At 48.2% G+C, this 17,877-nt stretch overlaps 1 protein-coding gene across 4 annotated transcripts in view; it reads right to left on the bottom strand.

Annotated features, from left to right (window-relative positions):
- Positions 1 to 17,877, bottom strand: part of FLNB (filamin B) — a 138,848-nt gene that overhangs the window by 37,116 nt on the left and 83,855 nt on the right. For all 4 annotated transcript variants that reach the window (XM_024746378.1, XM_024746379.1, XM_024746380.1 and 1 more), the window contains exons 17-25: positions 17,290 to 17,380; positions 16,852 to 17,021; positions 12,100 to 12,217; positions 9,481 to 9,743; positions 7,643 to 8,240; positions 6,539 to 6,712; positions 5,369 to 5,531; positions 4,607 to 4,767; positions 950 to 1,117 (exon numbers count right to left, since the gene is read on the bottom strand). In XM_024746378.1, coding sequence (XP_024602146.1) covers positions 950 to 1,117; positions 4,607 to 4,767; positions 5,369 to 5,531; positions 6,539 to 6,712; positions 7,643 to 8,240; positions 9,481 to 9,743; positions 12,100 to 12,217; positions 16,852 to 17,021; positions 17,290 to 17,380 — 1,906 coding nt within the window. The remainder of the gene's footprint in view (positions 1 to 949; positions 1,118 to 4,606; positions 4,768 to 5,368; positions 5,532 to 6,538; positions 6,713 to 7,642; positions 8,241 to 9,480; positions 9,744 to 12,099; positions 12,218 to 16,851; positions 17,022 to 17,289; positions 17,381 to 17,877) is intronic.

The following is a 17,877-nucleotide window of genomic DNA, read 5'->3' as shown; positions in this document are numbered from 1 at the left end:
TTTTCTCTCTTTCTCCCCTCTGCCCTGCCCTGTCTCTCTCTCTGTCCCTCTACCCCGCCCCCACCACACACACACACAGGTCTTGAAGCTCAGTAACTCTGTGGAATCAGATTCCAGCCCTATGACTTCATTTCCCCCAAAACCATTTCTGCTCTGAGCTTCAAAGGGCATAACCTCCTGCTGAAACCCATTAAGGAGAAAGTTCCTCTTCAAAGAAGGAAGCCCTCATCTGCCACTTCTGTGAAGCCAAGAACACATCACTGAGTAAAAATCCAGATAAGTTAAGATATTAGGCAGAGACTGGCACATTTTAAATGCTGGAAGAGGAAGTGTGATCACCTACTGAAAAAGGTAAATTTCAACGCACATCAGGGCTTGTCCCAAAATGGCCTGCTAGCCTCACCCAACCCAAATTCCAGGCTGCAAAAGGGGAGGCCAAGTTGCCAGCAAAGCTCATTCCCTAAGAGACCACCTCTCTCCAGGGAGCTGGGATGATGACAAAGCTACGTGTCACATGGGCTGAGTATTGCTCATTTCCAGAAATTTGGGGTGTGTTCCCACATGAGCACCAAATCCAACACCCATGCAAATCCAGACCCACCCCAGTCACCTCACAAATGTTGAAACACATAATTAAGCAGTTGCGATAATTTTACCTGTGAGAGCCCAGATACTACTTGTTTTAAAAAAATAAAACAAAATTTTAAAAAGACATTTAGGGTCATATTATTAAATGATAGAAAAGACGGGCCGCCGGAAAAATAACAGGCCTGCCAATTTTTTAAGCATAAACTTCTACAGTTTAGCTAGAACATGGAGCAATAAAGTAATTTAAGAAATTTAACCTAAAGTTCATGACTAAACTCAAAAGCAAAGTGCCTGCTCTGGGTCATGGCTGCCCCAGTCCAGGGCAGGTGAGTGTCGGCAGGAAGGCAGGATGTGTACTTACCTCGTGGGCCCATGACCCTCACTTCCAGTGGGGCCAGGCCGGCCTTGCTGCTGTCCACCGTGAAGGACTGCAAGACACGAGCTCGGACACCCGAGCCCAGCCCAGGGCCAGCGATCTTGACCTTGCTGGGGTCCACAACATCCTTCACAGGAACCCTGAAGGGGCTGCCTAGAAAAAGAGGTCACAGGATTCTAAGTACAGCCCCCCCTAGTGCCTGGAGACCCTCCTTGTGTGCACCCAGAATTGCACCATTGCTCTACCCAGGCCCTCACTTACACCAGCCCCAGTCAGTTTCTCCTGCCTTGCTGTGTTGTGCACCCAAGTGCACCTACTGTGTACAGACATGGCGCCAGGTTCTGGGCCCAGAGTGCTTAACAGCTCTCCAGGAACCCCATGCAGGAGAAGGATGAGGTAAGCAAGTCACTGTAACATCATACACAACCCACGTTGGGGACTTGTACCAGGTGTTGGTGGAGCACTCAGAAGACAATGAATCTGGTCTCTGGGAGACCAGAGGACGCTTTCCAATAACATATGAGACATATGGGTGAGCAGATGTCACTGAGAAGGGTTTCAAGCAGAGAGACTGGCATGTGCAAAGGCCTGGAGGTGAGGGAGAAGACAGGCTGTTGAAGGAACTGAAGGAAGGAACTGAGTGGTGGAAGGAAGGCATGGAGAGGACTGCAGGCTGTGCAGTCCACATCCAATATCCTCTCCCATAAAAGGCTCCTCAGGGGCCCCTGGACTCCTGGCCCTGCAATATAGCTAGCACCGCCCTCCCACCACCACTCATGGCCTTCTTGGTTCCCTGGCCATTTGGGTGAAGCCTTGCTTTCTCCCTGAGTGTAAGCTGTGGTCCCCCTGCATAGCTGACCCCACCGCTGACACGGGGGCCCTCTGACTCTTTGAGGGTATTGATTTTAAAGACTGATGAAGCATGGGAAAGGCAGGGGGATTGGAATTTGAGAAAAGCACTAAACACAGAAACAGGAACTGGGCCAGGACCCTCATGGGATTCCTCTACCAAGGGAGACCAAGTAAGACTTCCCCAGAGGTGGGCCAGAAACAGGAGCCCCAGCATCCCCAGCACCATGCCTCAGGCTGCCAAGTCCATCACCAAGGGGCAACACCCATCTCTTGCAGAAGTTCTCATTCTCCCTGTGACGCCTGGTGGTTAACGATGTCTAACTGCCACAGAAGCCGAGGTCTCTATGCTTTGTATCCTAGAACATTTGTACTTTGTAGAATCAGGGGTGGTAAATAACAAAGATCACACAAAGAACCAAGGCCCTGGCTTTTTTAACAATAGCAGGGCTTCAATGGTATCTGATTTCTTGGTTAATTGAAATAAATGGCTGACCCTGGCAGAGACAAGCACCACGCTCCATGCTGGAGTTTAGTGATACAAAAGGGAGTTTTATTTTAAAGAGAGATAGTTGAGGATTTCAGTATCAAGAAGTGATGGCAAGGAACTAACTTTGAAGCCAGTCTCCAAGTTAGCCTCCAATGGAAGTGGTCTGAACTCAGCATGAAGTAGCCAAGAACCAACAAGGTAACTTTAGGTCTAGAGTGGCAGATACCAGGCAATCTATGTCACTCTCCCATTCTGTGCTCCAGGCAGACATGATCAATCAAACACAGCAGCCTTTCTTCCTGACGCAGTCATCCCACTTAATCCAGTGGTCAAAACAGCCATCACCAACAGACCACAGCTGACCCACCAGAGGAAACCTGGATATGCCATCGCGGGTAAGACGGGATACTTGGTTAAAAATAACCCTACTATGGGTTTGTGTCAGGCCAGGAAAAACCAGGCTAATATTTAACCAACCAGAATTTCTATGAAAGCAAGTTAGAAGCTACCAGGTTGTTGAATGTTTCACAGCAGAACCTCATGCGCTACCTTTGCTATGAAGCCTGACACTGAGACAATCAACCAACGCTTTACTGAATGACTCTGACTGGGAAAATTCTGGGGTCCAGGAGAAGTTGGCATTTGGCTCTGGGAGGCAAAAGAGCCTGAAAAATAAAAAAGAGGCACCATCTACATCTGATGAAGAAAACCCTAAATGGGTCTCTTTCTGCTGTTATGCTCCAAGTTGGCCATTTGCTTCAAGCTGTGCATCAACCACAGGGGCCCAACCTCTCACCCCCTTCTGCAAGGGGAATTCCAAAGCTGATGGCATCCACCAGATTTTCTCAATAAAGTCAAAATAGTTTTGTTGTCTCCACTACCAGGAAATGCTCATCCCACTACTGCCTGCCTGGTGGGAGCCACCAGGTCATCTGCCCTGGCAACAGCCTTCTACCCATTCTCCAAGCTCTATTCTCCCATCCCATGAAGTGCACAGTTGCAAAACTCCAAAAGGTCCTCTTGGCTCTGTATTGTCCCTGAGCCCCGCTCTCTTTCTTTGTAAACACTTGGCAGGAAACTCACAGACGGCAGGAGCTTTGTCTTGTCTGTGGCTGAATTCTCCCTGACTAGTGATTATAGGAATTAAAAAATCTATATTGGAAGAGCTGCAAGGACAAGTTTGAGGAGAAATGTCACTTTAAATGAATTATGGCTTCAATGGACATCTGAGTAGAATGAGTTTGAGCTGAATTTCAATGCTTTCTGATCAATGTGAAAAAGGAGGAGCGAGCGTTGAGTGTGAGTGTGTGTACACATTTGCACATGATACGGGGAAAGAGCAGACAGAGTCAGGAAAGCATGTGGTCAGTGGACACTCCAGCTTCCTGGAAGTCAATCCACAAACCTGAAAGTAGGGCCCTCAGCCTGCCCCTTCCTCTCTCTGTCTCATCCTGGCTTATGGCCTTCAGAACAACACTGCCCCACCCGAGGTTTCTCCTGCTCTCACCACACATGAGACAAGGCATAAGGTGACTCAGGAGCAGCCCTGGAGTCCTTAGACTTCTGTCCACACCTTACCACACACTCACCTACCCTTCTAGACGTGTGTTGGGTGGCAATCATTTCACTATATAAACAGAACTAGAATCTATGGAGATTCCCCTGCTGGAGCACGAAAGTTGGAGGACCCTTCACTATTTAAGTCATATTTTTTTAATGTTTGAATAATTTATAGCAGTGGTTCTCAACTACAGGTGATTTTGTCCCCTAGTGGATATCTGACAATATCTGGACACATTTTTGGTTGCCACAAAATGGGTTAAAAAAATACCATACAATGAACAGGAAATTATTATTATTATTCCTATTTTACAGTAAGTGCACATACTACATCATTAAACAGAAATTAATATATAAGACCCTGAATTTGTGTGTCATTATCAGCTACCAGGACTGTCAATGGAAAACAGAAAACAAGACGTGTGTAAGACGAAGAAGAACCAACCACAAAATAAAGTGAAGATTTTCAACTTTGTAAAGAATCAGCTTTCCTTTAAGATCTAGGTCCTTCAACATGTGAACAATCATTTTCAGTTAGAACTCCAAGCCAATGGATTTTGGCATAATACTGGTCCTCTTAGGAGTTGGGATATTCTTGGAGATGCAGCCCTAAGGAAAATTCTCACTTTGCAGCTACTGCAAATATCAGACAGTTTTTCCCATTCAGTGAGACAAGCAAAATCAAACCCACTTTCATGCAAAAATCAATAATTCTTTGGGTGCCCTTCAGAAGGATAGCTTACCGGGGATGTGGGCTCCTCCATATGTGATATTCACGTCGTAATCCCCTGGAGCAAAGGGGATGTACTCAGCACTGCAACTGCCATCTTTGTTGTCTCTGCAGTTTATCTTTGACTCCGATGGTCCCTCGACAGTTATGCCAAGACCCCCAATTCCTGCCCCTCTGGAAAGTGTGAGTAAAAAGGCCAAGTTGTACTAGTGGTTCATGCCAGTCTGCTTATTTCCAAAATTCCTTTAAAATCCCTCTATAAACTATCCCATTTCACCAACCAGACTCAACAACTGTGATACCTCTCACACAGGGAATTTCTCAACAGTGTAATATAAATAAAAACAGCTTCGACCCTTCCTTTCCAATGCTTATCCTTCATTGTTGCATTGGCTGGGTCTGAAAGTACAATTCAGATATGAGACTTGTGACCAGTTTTAATAGGAATACTTCTAATGCTTCACTTAAATATGAAATTGGTTCTATATTTTTGAATTATCACGTTAAGTAGCTTCCATCTAGTCCTGGTTTGTTCAGCAGTTTTATGACTATTATCAAGTGCTTTTTGGTACTTTTAAAAGCATACTTGGTCTTTCTCTGTAATATATGTCTCTGTGGAAGAAGGCGCCTCACATATGAAATACAAAGCCTCCCAAAAGTTGGGAGACCATGATACATATGTAGGATACACCTATAAAACTTCCTGAAAGCAGTTAAACTACTTAGGGCTACTCCTTTTACAGAGTCAACACACAGATCCCAGGACCTTGCTTACCTGGTAACCACAGTAAAGACGTTGGGTTTGTTGGTAAAGGCCTCTTTCAATCCAGGTCCTTGAGCTTGAACCCGAGATGGCTGGCAGCCTTCGGTTACAGCCACTTTAAAGGGACTGTTTGGGATGGGCACATCATCATATGTCACCTCCACTACATGGAGGCCTGTTCAAAACAACATATAGAAACATATTTGCACAGGAGTCACTTACTTGTGGCAAATAATACTCTAGCGGTCAAGTCTATGTGTTATCCCATGTTATTCGAAAAGAACAGGTTGAACAAACAGCAAAGTTGGTATGATTTGACTTTTTAAAAAAATACAAACTGTTTGTGCTTTTGTTCACTTGGCAGTCACATACCACCCCCCATCCCCCAACACACATGCAAGGCCTCTCCTCCAAGCAAATATCACTAAGTCTATTTTGAAGACAGTCATCTTAAACACACCATCCTGATTTGAGAAAACTCCACCTAGCCACTAACCGAAAGACAAAGAGAAACCCATGAAATAGAATAGACAAGCATCCACGAAAAGAAAGTGAAAATATCTATACCATAAAGTTTAGGGATTATATATCCAGATAATGAGGACATATGGTGCTTTTATTATTTTTATGCTTTATCAAAATTTTAAATTAAAATTTTTAATTTTAAAATTTAAATTCTTAATATTCAAGAAAGAAATTAATTATGTTAAAAAATCGCACAGGGAATTCCTCGGTGGTCCAGTGGTTAGTACTCCATCCTTCCACTGCTGGGGGTTGGGGTTTGATCCCTGGTCGGGGAACTAAGATCCCACAAGCCACGGGGCACGGCCAAAAGTAAATAAATAAAGAAAATAGGAGGTAAAAATTAAGGGAGAACTTTCCCCCTTCAGGAAAAAAAACTGCACAAATGAGCAACATGCCATGACATCACCCCATAACCTGCTCAGATGAGGCTGAGGCTAAACACAGCCCAACTGCTACACAACAGGGCCAGCATGCCCGGCACTGAGCAAGCAGGTGGCTCTGTTCGGGAGAGAGGTTTCCACATTTCCCAGTCACTGTGCACATGCTTCTGCTGAGACGGTCAAAGCACGTGGGGCAGGAGTTAGCACCAGCCACCGGGAGGAAGCAGCCCAGCAGAGCTCTGAACGAGGGTCATGTTCCAAGGAGAAGTCAACTCACCTTTCTCGAAGGGCGTGTATTCCACCTGGTAGGTCCCATCAGCATTGTCTGTGACGAAACACTCGGTGGAGGCCCCTGAGGGGTTGGCAATATGGGCCTTGATGTGGTCGCCTCCGACCTGCGTCAGGGGCCGTGAGTCGACCGTGAAGTCGGTGGTGGCTTCCCGAAACACATCTGCAGAGCAATCACACAGATAAGAACGTCGCTGTCACCTCAGTTTCAGGAGCAAACTCAAGAGCCAAGGTTCTTGGCACTTCAGAACACACTCATTTAGGTGATCGCAGACAACCGGTTTCTCTGACTCAGAATCAGGAATATTAATGCCTCCCCACCCTCAATCTCCTTGGCAAAAGAAGCTTCTTCCTAAGCCAAGTAACAACACAACTGCCTGCACACTTCTTGGGACAAAGGTGGGATCTAGGACAGGTTAAAGGCTGAAGACAGCAAGTGTGGTATTAGCCAGCAGTACATTTTAAACCTTTTTCAGATAAGTGCCAAAAATGCAATATGTTGTGTTTCCACATTGAAAGGAAAAAAAACCAGGGGCTTCCCTGGTGGCGCAGTGGTTGAGAATCTGCCTGCCAATGCATGAGACACGGGTTCGAGCCCTGGTCTGGGAGGATCCCACATGCCGCAGAGCAACTAAGCCCGTGCACCACAGCTACTGAGCCTGCGCTCCTCAACAAGAGAGGCCGCGACAGTGAGAGGCCCGCGTACCACAATGAAGAGTGGCCCCCGCTCGCCACAACTAGGGAGAGCCCTCGCATAGAAACGAAGACCCAACACAGCCAAAAATAAAAATTAATTAATGAATTAAAACACAAACAAGATTTCTGGCTTTGCCAGGAAAAAAAAAAAAAGGGAAAATCTGCTGACAGTGTTGGGAGTGTGAAGAAACAGAAAGCCGGGGTTGGGCAGCAGAAACACCACATGCTTACCCCTTCACTCTGCTCCCCTCTACCGCTCCCTGATGCAGAGACCACAGATGAGTTATCTTCTACCTGGCCTGACCCCTATAGTCATTTGAGTTTGCAGCCCTGACTCTCTGAGCTTCCAGTGAACCCCTGTTACTTTGGCAGCCACCCTCTTTTTCATGAAACCCACCTTTTCCTTCTATTCCTGGCCCAAAGACTTTGACCCTGCTGGTGTCCACGGCAGGCTCCACCTTGACCCTGGCGGGGAAGTGGGGTACAAGCTCACCGCCGTACTTCATAGTCAGCGTGTACATGCCGGCGGTCAGGGGCACGTAGGTCACCGCATAGGTGCCGTCTTTGTTGTTCTCGATACAGACTTCAGCTTTCGCCCCCGAGTCCGAGACGGCTTCCAGGCCCAGGGCCCCCGGGCCTGCTTCTGAACAGTCCACGCTAAGCAGCCCTGCCTCGCCCACTTTCCCATGCTCCAGCCCTGGGCCCGATGCCACAACTTTGGAGGGATCAAACGGCATTTCAATGTCAGCTTTGAAGGGAGAACCAGGTATGTGGACTTCTTCAAAGAGGATGTTGACGAAGTACTCCCCGGGCTTTGTTGGGAGGTAGGAGACGGAGCAGGTCCCGTCGCCATTGTCCGAGCATTCAATTTTGGCCTCACAAGGACCTTCCACGGTTAGGCCCAAACCTCCAGTTCCAGCTCCTTTGGTGTCGATGATGAACTCGGCAGGCTTGCCCACAAGACCGCCTTCAAGGCCAGGACCGTGGGCCTTCACCTATTTGGACAAAGAATAAAAATCAGACTCCGCCCGAAACTGGTATCGCTGCTCAGCCAGCACCGCTTTCAACAGCCAAGCCTGCAATCGGCAGCGAACTGCCCCTCGATGAAGTGGTCCTTCTCCCTGGGGCCTAACGTGTCACACACACTCACCCACAGCACTGAGTTACAGCCACAAGCAGTGGATGCTGCAAACGGCTGAGAAAGGGAGACCTGGCGGTGAACTCATTCAACACGGAAGGGCATGTCAGAGGCATGGCTTTCTCTCTCCTGCCAGGCTTGGCTCGAGGGCTGGAGCTGGACACCTAACATCTAGTCCAACAAACACACTCGGGTTTCCTGGGTTGAACACTCACTGAATGGCTTTCATGGACCTCACTGTTGCTTTGGCTGCTATACCTCCCTCAACAAATTCTGAATAATAAAAAACTGAACTATAATGGTGAATACATGTCATTATATGTTCGTCCAAACCCATAGACTGTATAACACCAAGAGTGAACCCTAATGTAAACTATGGACTTTGGGTGACAACGATGTTGACATAGGTTCATCCATTATAACGGGTGCACACCACTCTGGTGGGCGATGGTGATAATGGAGAGGTTATGCTTGAGTCGGGGAGGCCGGATCTGGGAAATCTCTGTGCCTTCCTCTCAATTTTACTATAAACCTAAAATTGCTCTAAAGAATAAAGTCTAATGAAAAAATTGTAAAAAAAACCACTTGCTTTTAAAAGAGGGAGGGGATGAGGCTTTCATCTCTTATTCAACAAATAACACAGTTTTATAGGATTCATGCCCTTCAAAACACTGGAAATAGTCTCAAACCCTTGACTCAGGGCTACTAGGAAGAAATGATAATGAGTAGAACATATTTTTATACTTCATTATAATAGCTCACTGTGTGTGCCAGATGCCAGACTGAGGCCTCCACACCCACCATCTGACCTCACCCTTACAGGCTCACTTTGAAGCAAGTACCGTTACCATGCTGACAAATGAAGGACAGGAGTCCCTCACCAAAGCCTCACAGCCAGAGCGAGAGAAGGAGTAGGGCTGGGACCCAGCTGCCGAGGGGACCCTTCACGCTGGACTGTAGGAGAGAGAACTACGGAGAACGGGCTGTCATCACAAAACAATTATCTAAAAGGTCTTTGCTGGGCAGAACCAGAGGACTAACTATATGTTATTATCTGCCAACAGAGGACAAGTTCTGGAACAAAAATGAAAGCTGACCTTGGTGGGATCGGGCGGCAGCGAGGCCTCCACCGTGTAAGGGCTCCCGGGCACGGGGTGTCCATCGTAGGTCACGTCAACAGCATACAGCCCCTCCTCCCGGGGAATGTACTTGGCCGTGCTGCTCTCCCGGCCCGTCACGGGCGCCACCAGGCATGGCACAACCTTCCTCGAGGGGCTCAGGATCGTCACGTCCAGCTTCCCCTGACCTCCTGCTCCCCTGGTGTCAATGGCGAACTCCTGATCCTTCCCAACTTCGACTCCTGGAAAAAAGGAAACAAGCCAAAGGGATGAGCTGACCCTGCAGCAAAAGCACAGCTGAGGGCAGAGATGGTTCCTTGGACACAGGACATCTTCTCAGCCTCTACAACAAACACTGGCTGATGCAGGACAAGAGGCAAGACCGAGTAAGAATAATCACCATTCTGGCCTCAATAACAACCAGTACAAGAACATTAATTAATTCCTTATGATATTAATAATGATAGTCATCATTCACTGAATGCATTTTACATACCAGGCATGAGGACGGCACATCATCTCCTTTCATTTTCAACACAACGCTACAGGGCATTTATTAGTAACCAAGGAATTTAACAGAAGGGGAAACTGAGGCTCACGGGGGTTAACTGACTTGCCTGGGGTACATACATATCCAGCAGACCACAAAGCTGGGACTCAGATCTAAATTTACTTGACCCCATAATCTGCAGTAAGTTATAACCTGATACTGTTGTCTCTTCTTTAATTACTTTTGGTGTTAACTTTATATCAAAACACTCCCAGAAGCCAATGTTTTATTTACTAATTCTTGGCAGCAAATTCAATCCTACAGCCAAGAACGCAAAAGTCACAGGGTTGGCCAATGCAGAGGCACTGAAGCAAGCCCTGAGAATTGACTCTCTGTATCGTGCTGATACATGAAAGGTCTTTGCAAAGCAGGGCCACAGAAAACCCATGTGTTACATTTGACAAAAACAAGGAAAGGACTTTGAACCAAAACAAAAACACTGGGAGCCTAGGGTCCCCACCACAACCTAGGGAAGTCCTGACTTGGGCAATACAGGGCCTGCCAAGATGAACAGTTTCAAACCACAAGCAAAGAGGTCTCGGAGCTCCACATCCCGAAGACTTTTCCTAATTGGCATCATACTTTTCCTAGTTTGGAGTCAAAACCCTCGGTGTCTTGGAGAAAGGAATAACAAGGAGACATGTTAAGGATTAGACAGTGACTATTCTTATGCTTAGAGCTGGCTGCTGCCAAGGAACAAAAACCAACATCGGGCTCTTGCTTCAGAGCCCCCGGAGCTGGGAGCTGGCCTCACTCACAACGCGTACATCTGGGTCACAGGGCACCGAAGGTGCTCACCGAGGGTCCCGCTGAGACCTGGAGAAACCCACAGAACAAGAGGCCTGCCCTGAGGGTGTGCACAGAGCCCCACGTGACCCTGAAACCAGGAGACCATGTACCACTGAGGGGCAGCCAGGCTGTGGCCATGCCAACAAGAGGATGGAGGTGTGAACGTTCTCTAACATAACACTGACGCAAAAAGGCAGGCTGAAGACCTATGGGTATTGCAGGGTAACTTTAGTGCAAAGTGTTGCCAAACATTTTCTGCGGGCACTAAGTATGCGCAGATGCAGAAAGAAGATGTGGAAGGACAGAAACTAAACTGGTAACTTTGGTTAACCCTATAGGGAGTGGGAAAGGTAATGCTTCAAGTAGAACATATTCTTGTGTGTGATGTCTTTTTTTCTTTTTGCGGTACTCGGGCCTCTCACGGTTGTGGTCTCGCCCGTTGCGGAGCACAGGCTCCAGACGCGCAGGCTCAGCGGCCATGGCTCACAGGCCCAGCCGCTCCGCGGCACATGGGATCCTCCCAGACTGGGGCACGAACCTGTGTCCCCTGCATCGGCAGGCGGACCCCCAACCACTGTGCCACCAGGGAAGCCCCTTGTGATGTCTTTTAGATGAAAAATGGATTTTTGTATGACCTGTGTAAAAAATACTTTTATGATCACGTGTTAAACTTGAGAAGCTGAGTGATAAGTACATGAGTGTTCATATTGTACTATTCTCTTCACTTTTTCATTTATTCATTCAGTTATTTCATCTGTTTAAATGAGCTTGTACTAATAAGATACCTGACAAGCTAAAGGAATATCCAGACTAGTTGTGGTTTCTGAGAGCCCGGAAGTTGGCTTTTATGCTTGACCCTAAGGTGGATTCAGTGGCCAAGGAGTGTTGGCACAATAGAAATTTGTCAGAGGGCAACATGCCCCAAATTCTCTGTCATAAAAACTTTCTGCTGTGATGCCAGCAGCTACCGAGGACTGACTATGACCCAGCTCCTGAATTATTAGCTCATTTAATTCTCACAATATTCCCTTGAGTATTCTTCCCCCACCTCCACGGAACAAATGAGAAAACGGAGGCTTGGTGAGGTGAAGGGGCAGGTAGGGTCACAGAGCTACTCCACAGGATAGCCCTAATTCAAACCTGTCTGTCTGACTGCAAAATCTCATATGGCAGAATTTGCTTCCCTGCAAATTGTCTTTGAAGGGGATGTAACTGCTCTTCAATGACCCATCGCCCCCCACCATTCATGACACACTTACTGTTTTCCAGCCCATTAATTTTTATCCTGCTCAGATCCAGCGGAGCGGCCACGCCCACCGTGAAAGGGCTTTTAGGGATGGGATCGCCACCGTATGTAACCAGAACCTGCATGCTGCCCTGGAATGAGAGAGAAAACCGAGGACACGTTTGGGTACCAACATACTACCTTGCCGTTTCAACCTGCCTTCCAGGTCTTTCATTCTTCCCAGAGACACAGGGTATAAGACTCCAGCTGATTCAGAAAGCATCTCAGATATATTTCTCTAAGTTTTGGGGCTCCATGGCAAGAATGACAGAGAAATCAGACGAAAAAGAGCAACTAACAACAACAGGGACAGCTTAATGAGCACACCATGCTCATCCTTTTAAGCATTTCCTTAATTCAATCTCAAAACGGTCCTAAGAGGGCGTTCCCGCTGTTCTTACCATTTTTCCAGGAGATGAAACTACAGCTCAGGAAGGTAAAATCACTTGCCCCAGCGCAAGAGCGGGGCCTCATGCCCATGGTACCCAAACCTGTGTCAGTCCTAGCCGCTCGGCCATGTTACCTCCCCACCCAGCTAAACAACCAGCCCTGGCCATAGGCAAAGCAGGGAGGCCTGGGGGCCTCTAACCGAACAAAATCTTTTGTCTCCATGTGCTGGGATTTCAGGCCACTAGGCTGAGAAATGAATTTGCAAGAGTTTGCCTGGGGCTGTTCAGAGACCACTGCAGAGTATCGAAACTCGCGCATCTATGGCAATGAAAGAAAAGTTGCCAGTGTGAAGGCAGACTGAGCCTGTGGGATTGGCAGTCCCCTCGCCAGCAGCCCCGAGGCCATGGAGGCACAGTGCGGCCAGTCCTGGCCCACTCGCTGCTGGCTTCCTCTCTCCACGGTCGGCTGAGTCCCCTCCCTCCAAACCAAGCCTCCATGAAAGCCCACAGCTGTCTCAGTAGATTAAGGCCCTCCTCACCTCAAATGTCTGGGCATCACGTAAGAGGATGTGGGAAGGGAAGAAGCAAGGGGGAGGGAGGGATGATTCCTTGCAGGAATACAGAGGGCTCGCTAAAATTCAGTCCCTGCTGAAAGCTGTCACGGACCAAGTGTTAAAAGGGTGTAGCTTTTGGCCTATGAATATTTTCTCACATTCCTTGTGTAATAAAGAAGGAGGGAAAAGACAAGACAAAAATTAGTTGCATCAATGAAGGAGGGAGGACTGACTTTCCAGGATGTATTAGCACTGCACACAAAACCAATGAGCCCACTATCTGAAGAGTATAATATCTCATGGTAAGATGTACGAGGTCACATTCAACAGAGCGGGGCCTGGTTTGTTGCTTCAGCCCTCAAGGCATTGCCAACATGCCAGCTCTTCCCGAGGGTATGCCCCCAAACCCCGAACTCCTCGAGGGCTAGGCCTCCCAGCTAACCAAGGGTTCTGGAAAAACCTTCTCCACCACCCACTAGAATTCAGGAGACCACTTCTCTGGAGTGCCAAAGGAGTGAGGGGAAAATCCTCTTTCAGTTAAGCCCATCTGTCCCATAAAAGAAAGCATATTCTCATTACCAGTTATACAAAACACAACAAAACTGAGACAGGAAATTAACTGTACCTTAAATAACCTAATGAGGGGGAGAAAGAAAGCTTAAGAGATTTACACCTGCGATGGCCTGTAGCACTTCAAGATTTCCTCTGAGGCCCCAGCCAAGGAACGGCCTATGCATTTTCCCCAGGAGGCTAGGAAGTGAGGAAGATCTGAACAGTGACCACCAGTGCATTTCAGAGACTTTGCTGATGGCCACACAGTTGTATTTTATTTATTTTGGGGCCACACCACACGGCACGCGGAACTTCCCCGACCAGGCATTGAACCCGTGCCTCCTGCAGTGAAAGCGTGGAGTCTTAACCACTGGGAAGTCCTGCCAGATGGGTTTATCCTCTCCCTTCCAGGCTTCTGAGACCTTCACCTCATTCTGCACGAGACCCATGAGGAAAGGACCGAGAAAGCTAACCACAGCCCCCTCCTCCAGAGACCTCTGTGACAGCTATGGCCACCAACAGTAATAACCTTTCAAGGGAGGGACTGTTCTCCTGTGAGGCCCAGTGAGCTCCGGGGGCTTCCTAAAGGCGCCACAGCAGCATGTGGAGTTCTCAGTTCCCAGTGGCTCCTGACTCGGCATGTCGGGGAGCTGTTGCCACCGGCTCCTCAAACCACTCTGTTCAGGGAAGCTTGGGGTGAGAAACTGAAGTCATTGAGGCCACAGACAACGAAAAGCACAGAAGGCAAAATCCTCCAGGGAAACTGTCATTGTATAATGGCCCTTCTACCTTTGACCTCTAGGCAGGTCTTCAAGCCCCAGCCCAAGAAGTCCACTCCCCGCTAAGGCAAAAACTCTGACCACTGTCTTCCAACAAGAACAGGATCAACCAGCAACGTCCATCACTGGTCCACGGCAGGCAGGTGAGCTGTGGACTGGGGCCCTGCAGGGGACAGCAGCCGCTCGCAGGTGTCACGGAGCAAAGAGCCAGCAGTCGGGTGGGGGCCGCAGTGCCTCACACAGCAGCCCAAAATCTGAGGGTTAAGCATTCACCCTAAGCCAGGATCCACCCTTGTCTCTCCACACACACTCAACAGCTGCATTTCTGGAAAGTTCCAGCCTCTTAATCCCTAAAACCACCACAAGAAGGTGTGCCTGTGGGCAGCGACCTGAAAAGTAACCCCGTGCGGCTTTCTGGGTTGACCCAAGTCTCTTAACCACATCCAAGAGCAGAGCTCAAAGGCACGCTTATTTCACCCAATCTTGAGCTGTTAGCTGTTAGCTCTTCAGAAAAGAGAGTTCAAAGTAGAATGAGGATGTGTCAGCTCCACTCTCCTACCAGATTACAAAGTTCTCATGTTGTTCTGCTTGTGAGTTGAGGCTCCACTTCGTTTATTCACCCATTCGGCCATAAATCATACAAAGCAATTACAGCACCAGACCCTGTGCTTGGGGCTGAGAATGGAAAGATATATATAACATGATACCCTAACCTTGGAAACTCACAATCTAAGAGTAGAGATTTAATCTGTTTTCTTTGCCATAGAGAAACAGGCAGAATTGCAATTTGCCCAAATAATAAAACAGTAAACCTCACTCTAAACAACAAACGAGAGGGATGGGAGAGGCACCGTGGAGTCATCGCAGTAAAGGCAGGGACTGACAGCATTTGCACAAATAGCCCCAAGAGGCCACCAAGCATGCCAACAGCCCTCAGACCTGCTACGATCAGACATATGGATGAACTTGACCTTGGGGTGACTCTAGAGTAAGGCGCTTCCCACTCTAGCTACATTTCAAATGTGATAAAACAGGACTGGGCTCCCGACCTCCACCTCCACCTTGACTGGCAGCTGGGAGCATCCAGGGCATCGGGTTCTAAAGTCCTTTCTGGGGGTGCAGGTCAAAACCTGAGGCTGTCCTGACGTCTGCAACTTACTTTCTAGCAACTCAGCCGAAACACAAAAAGGTATATAGGATCAAGAGTCTCAAAATGTTTTCACAAGAGTCTTGTGATCTTGACGAGCGATCATGGCCATGCTTTCTGGTACCTTCTCCTAAGGAATGTGGAGAATTGGCAACAAAGACGCTATCAAGCTGGTGTTGCCAGTGGTAAGCCTCCCATCAGCCCTGATAAGCATCACTAGGAAAATAATTACCTAAATAATTAGCACAGAGCAGCCTGATGAGAAAACCGTATTCATCTACAAAAGTTTTCATTTTACCATTACTAATAATGAACCCTCATTAGGGTAAAGAGAAACCACAGGAAGAAGCACATGTGGAGATAAAGGGCCACATAAGAACCTGCCCTAGAGAACCTCGCACTGCCAGGCAAGTTCTCATAGTAAAGATTCCATCTCCAAGCATGTGTAGCCCCCAGTGCAGGGGGGACACCCACACCACTCCCTCATCCTCACTGTACCCCTCATTCTTTCCCACTACACTCTGGCCAGGTCCCACTGAGAGGGCCCAGGGCAGAAGTGATGCTTTTCGAACAGTGCTTCTACAGAAAGCATCGCCCTTCCTCCCTTAAAAATGGCATTTCTCACATAGGGGGACTCTTCTTCAAGAATGAAGGAATCTCAGAGGTTTGGAGTGACTGTTTAGAACACTATGCATAAGTGGGAGAATCCAGGCTTTTCTATAGGAGCTCCCCAGACCCTAGACATGTAGCCATGAATCAAAATAAAATTTTAAATAAGTAAACATGAATTCATCAGAGAGGTAGATTTTTAGGTCCTTATTGCCTAAAACAACCAGAGTAAAGCAGCCGGGATGACAAAATCCTGTCTGTATTCCTGTATTTTGTAAAAGGGAATAATTTAGTGCTTGAAGTACCATTTCGGGCTTGAGGGACTAAAGGCTCTTTGAGAAAGACCCCACTGCACCACCTCGTAAAAAGGGTAAACTAAGGCAAAAGGGCCAGCAAGGACAAAGGCATGGCAATTCTTTCCCTGTGAGTAATTAGTAAAACACTAAAACCAAGAACGGAGGTGGGAAATGGGGGTGGGAAAAAACAACTAGCTTCCTGCTTGTTCTTGGGGAATCCTCCAGGCCCTCCTGGTAGAACCCATCAGGCTTTTCGTCAGCGTTCCCAGCGGGGTTCAGAAGGAAAGGGGGAATCTCCTCCTGCCACAGAGCAGCACAGCTCAGAGCACAGATTGCCGCCGCCCCCGCCCCCTGGTGTCCAGAGTGACCCAGCCCAGCACCGAGTGGGGAGGGGCCCTACCTGCTGGGTGGGCGTGTATTTAACGGTGTGGGAATAGTCGTAATTATCAATGACGTCCAAATCCTTCACGGTGTCGCCAGGAAGGGGGCTGCTGAACTGCACATTGAGGGGGGCTTTTCCGGCCCCTTTGGTGTAGACGGTGAAGTGGGTCGGTTTCCCGTTTTCCACACCTGGGAGGGGACAGTGAAGTGAGGAGACAGGCCCAGCTGGAGGGGTTTCACTTTTAGCACCAGTCTGACAGGTTCATCAGCACAGGCTTCCGCAAGGCAGTAGGTGGAGACAGGGGCTGGCGTTCGGCCAGCGGCTCCGCTGAGCAGGGCCCCTGCTGAACTGGAGCCCCAACAGAGCCCCTGCTCCAGGGGAGGTAAGTCACTCACGGCCCTGGACCAACCATGCCCACTGCCTCCAGGGTGACCTCATGCACACATGCCACCTTACCTGCTTTGCTGAGCCCCGGGCCTTCTGCCTTCACTTTGCTGGCGTCGTGGGAAGGGTCGACTTTGACTCTGAAAGGGCTGGCGGGAATTTCCTGTAGCAGAGACACTGTCTCAGTAGGAAAGTCCCTGAAGCCACTGCCTGAGCTTAGCCTTCTGCCCAAAGCAAAGGAGGAGACCTCAGCATGACTTCCACTCTAGCAGATGGTGAGCCACTTCCGTTACCATTGGTCAAGTCTTCAGGCGCTAGCATCAGGTAAGGGCCATCAGTGGTCACTCATGAATACCTGGATCCCTGACATCACAGCTAAAGGATGGGTTTCCACAAACCACTCTGACAACTCTCAGCCTTTGACACCAAATGCTGAGTACTTAGGATACAAAATACTACCAAAAATAAAACCCCGAACAACAATAATACACGGGGTCGGAGGAAGGAAAGGGACATTCCTCCAGGGACAACAGAGAGCTAGGGTTTGACGAATGCAAGGAATTGATTATAAATGCAATGATTGCAATTCTTCAAAAAGACTCTTTCAGAATAAAGGCAGAACAGGTTAAGTGGATGAAGCCAACTCAAGACCAATGCCTT

Source organism: Neophocaena asiaeorientalis, unplaced genomic scaffold, assembly GCF_003031525.2.
Source record: "Neophocaena asiaeorientalis asiaeorientalis breed wild unplaced genomic scaffold, Neophocaena_asiaeorientalis_V1.1 scaffold251, whole genome shotgun sequence".
NCBI lineage: Eukaryota > Metazoa > Chordata > Mammalia > Artiodactyla > Phocoenidae > Neophocaena > Neophocaena asiaeorientalis.
Note: the sequence above shows the minus strand (reverse complement) of the source record. Positions and strands in the feature narration are given on the sequence as shown.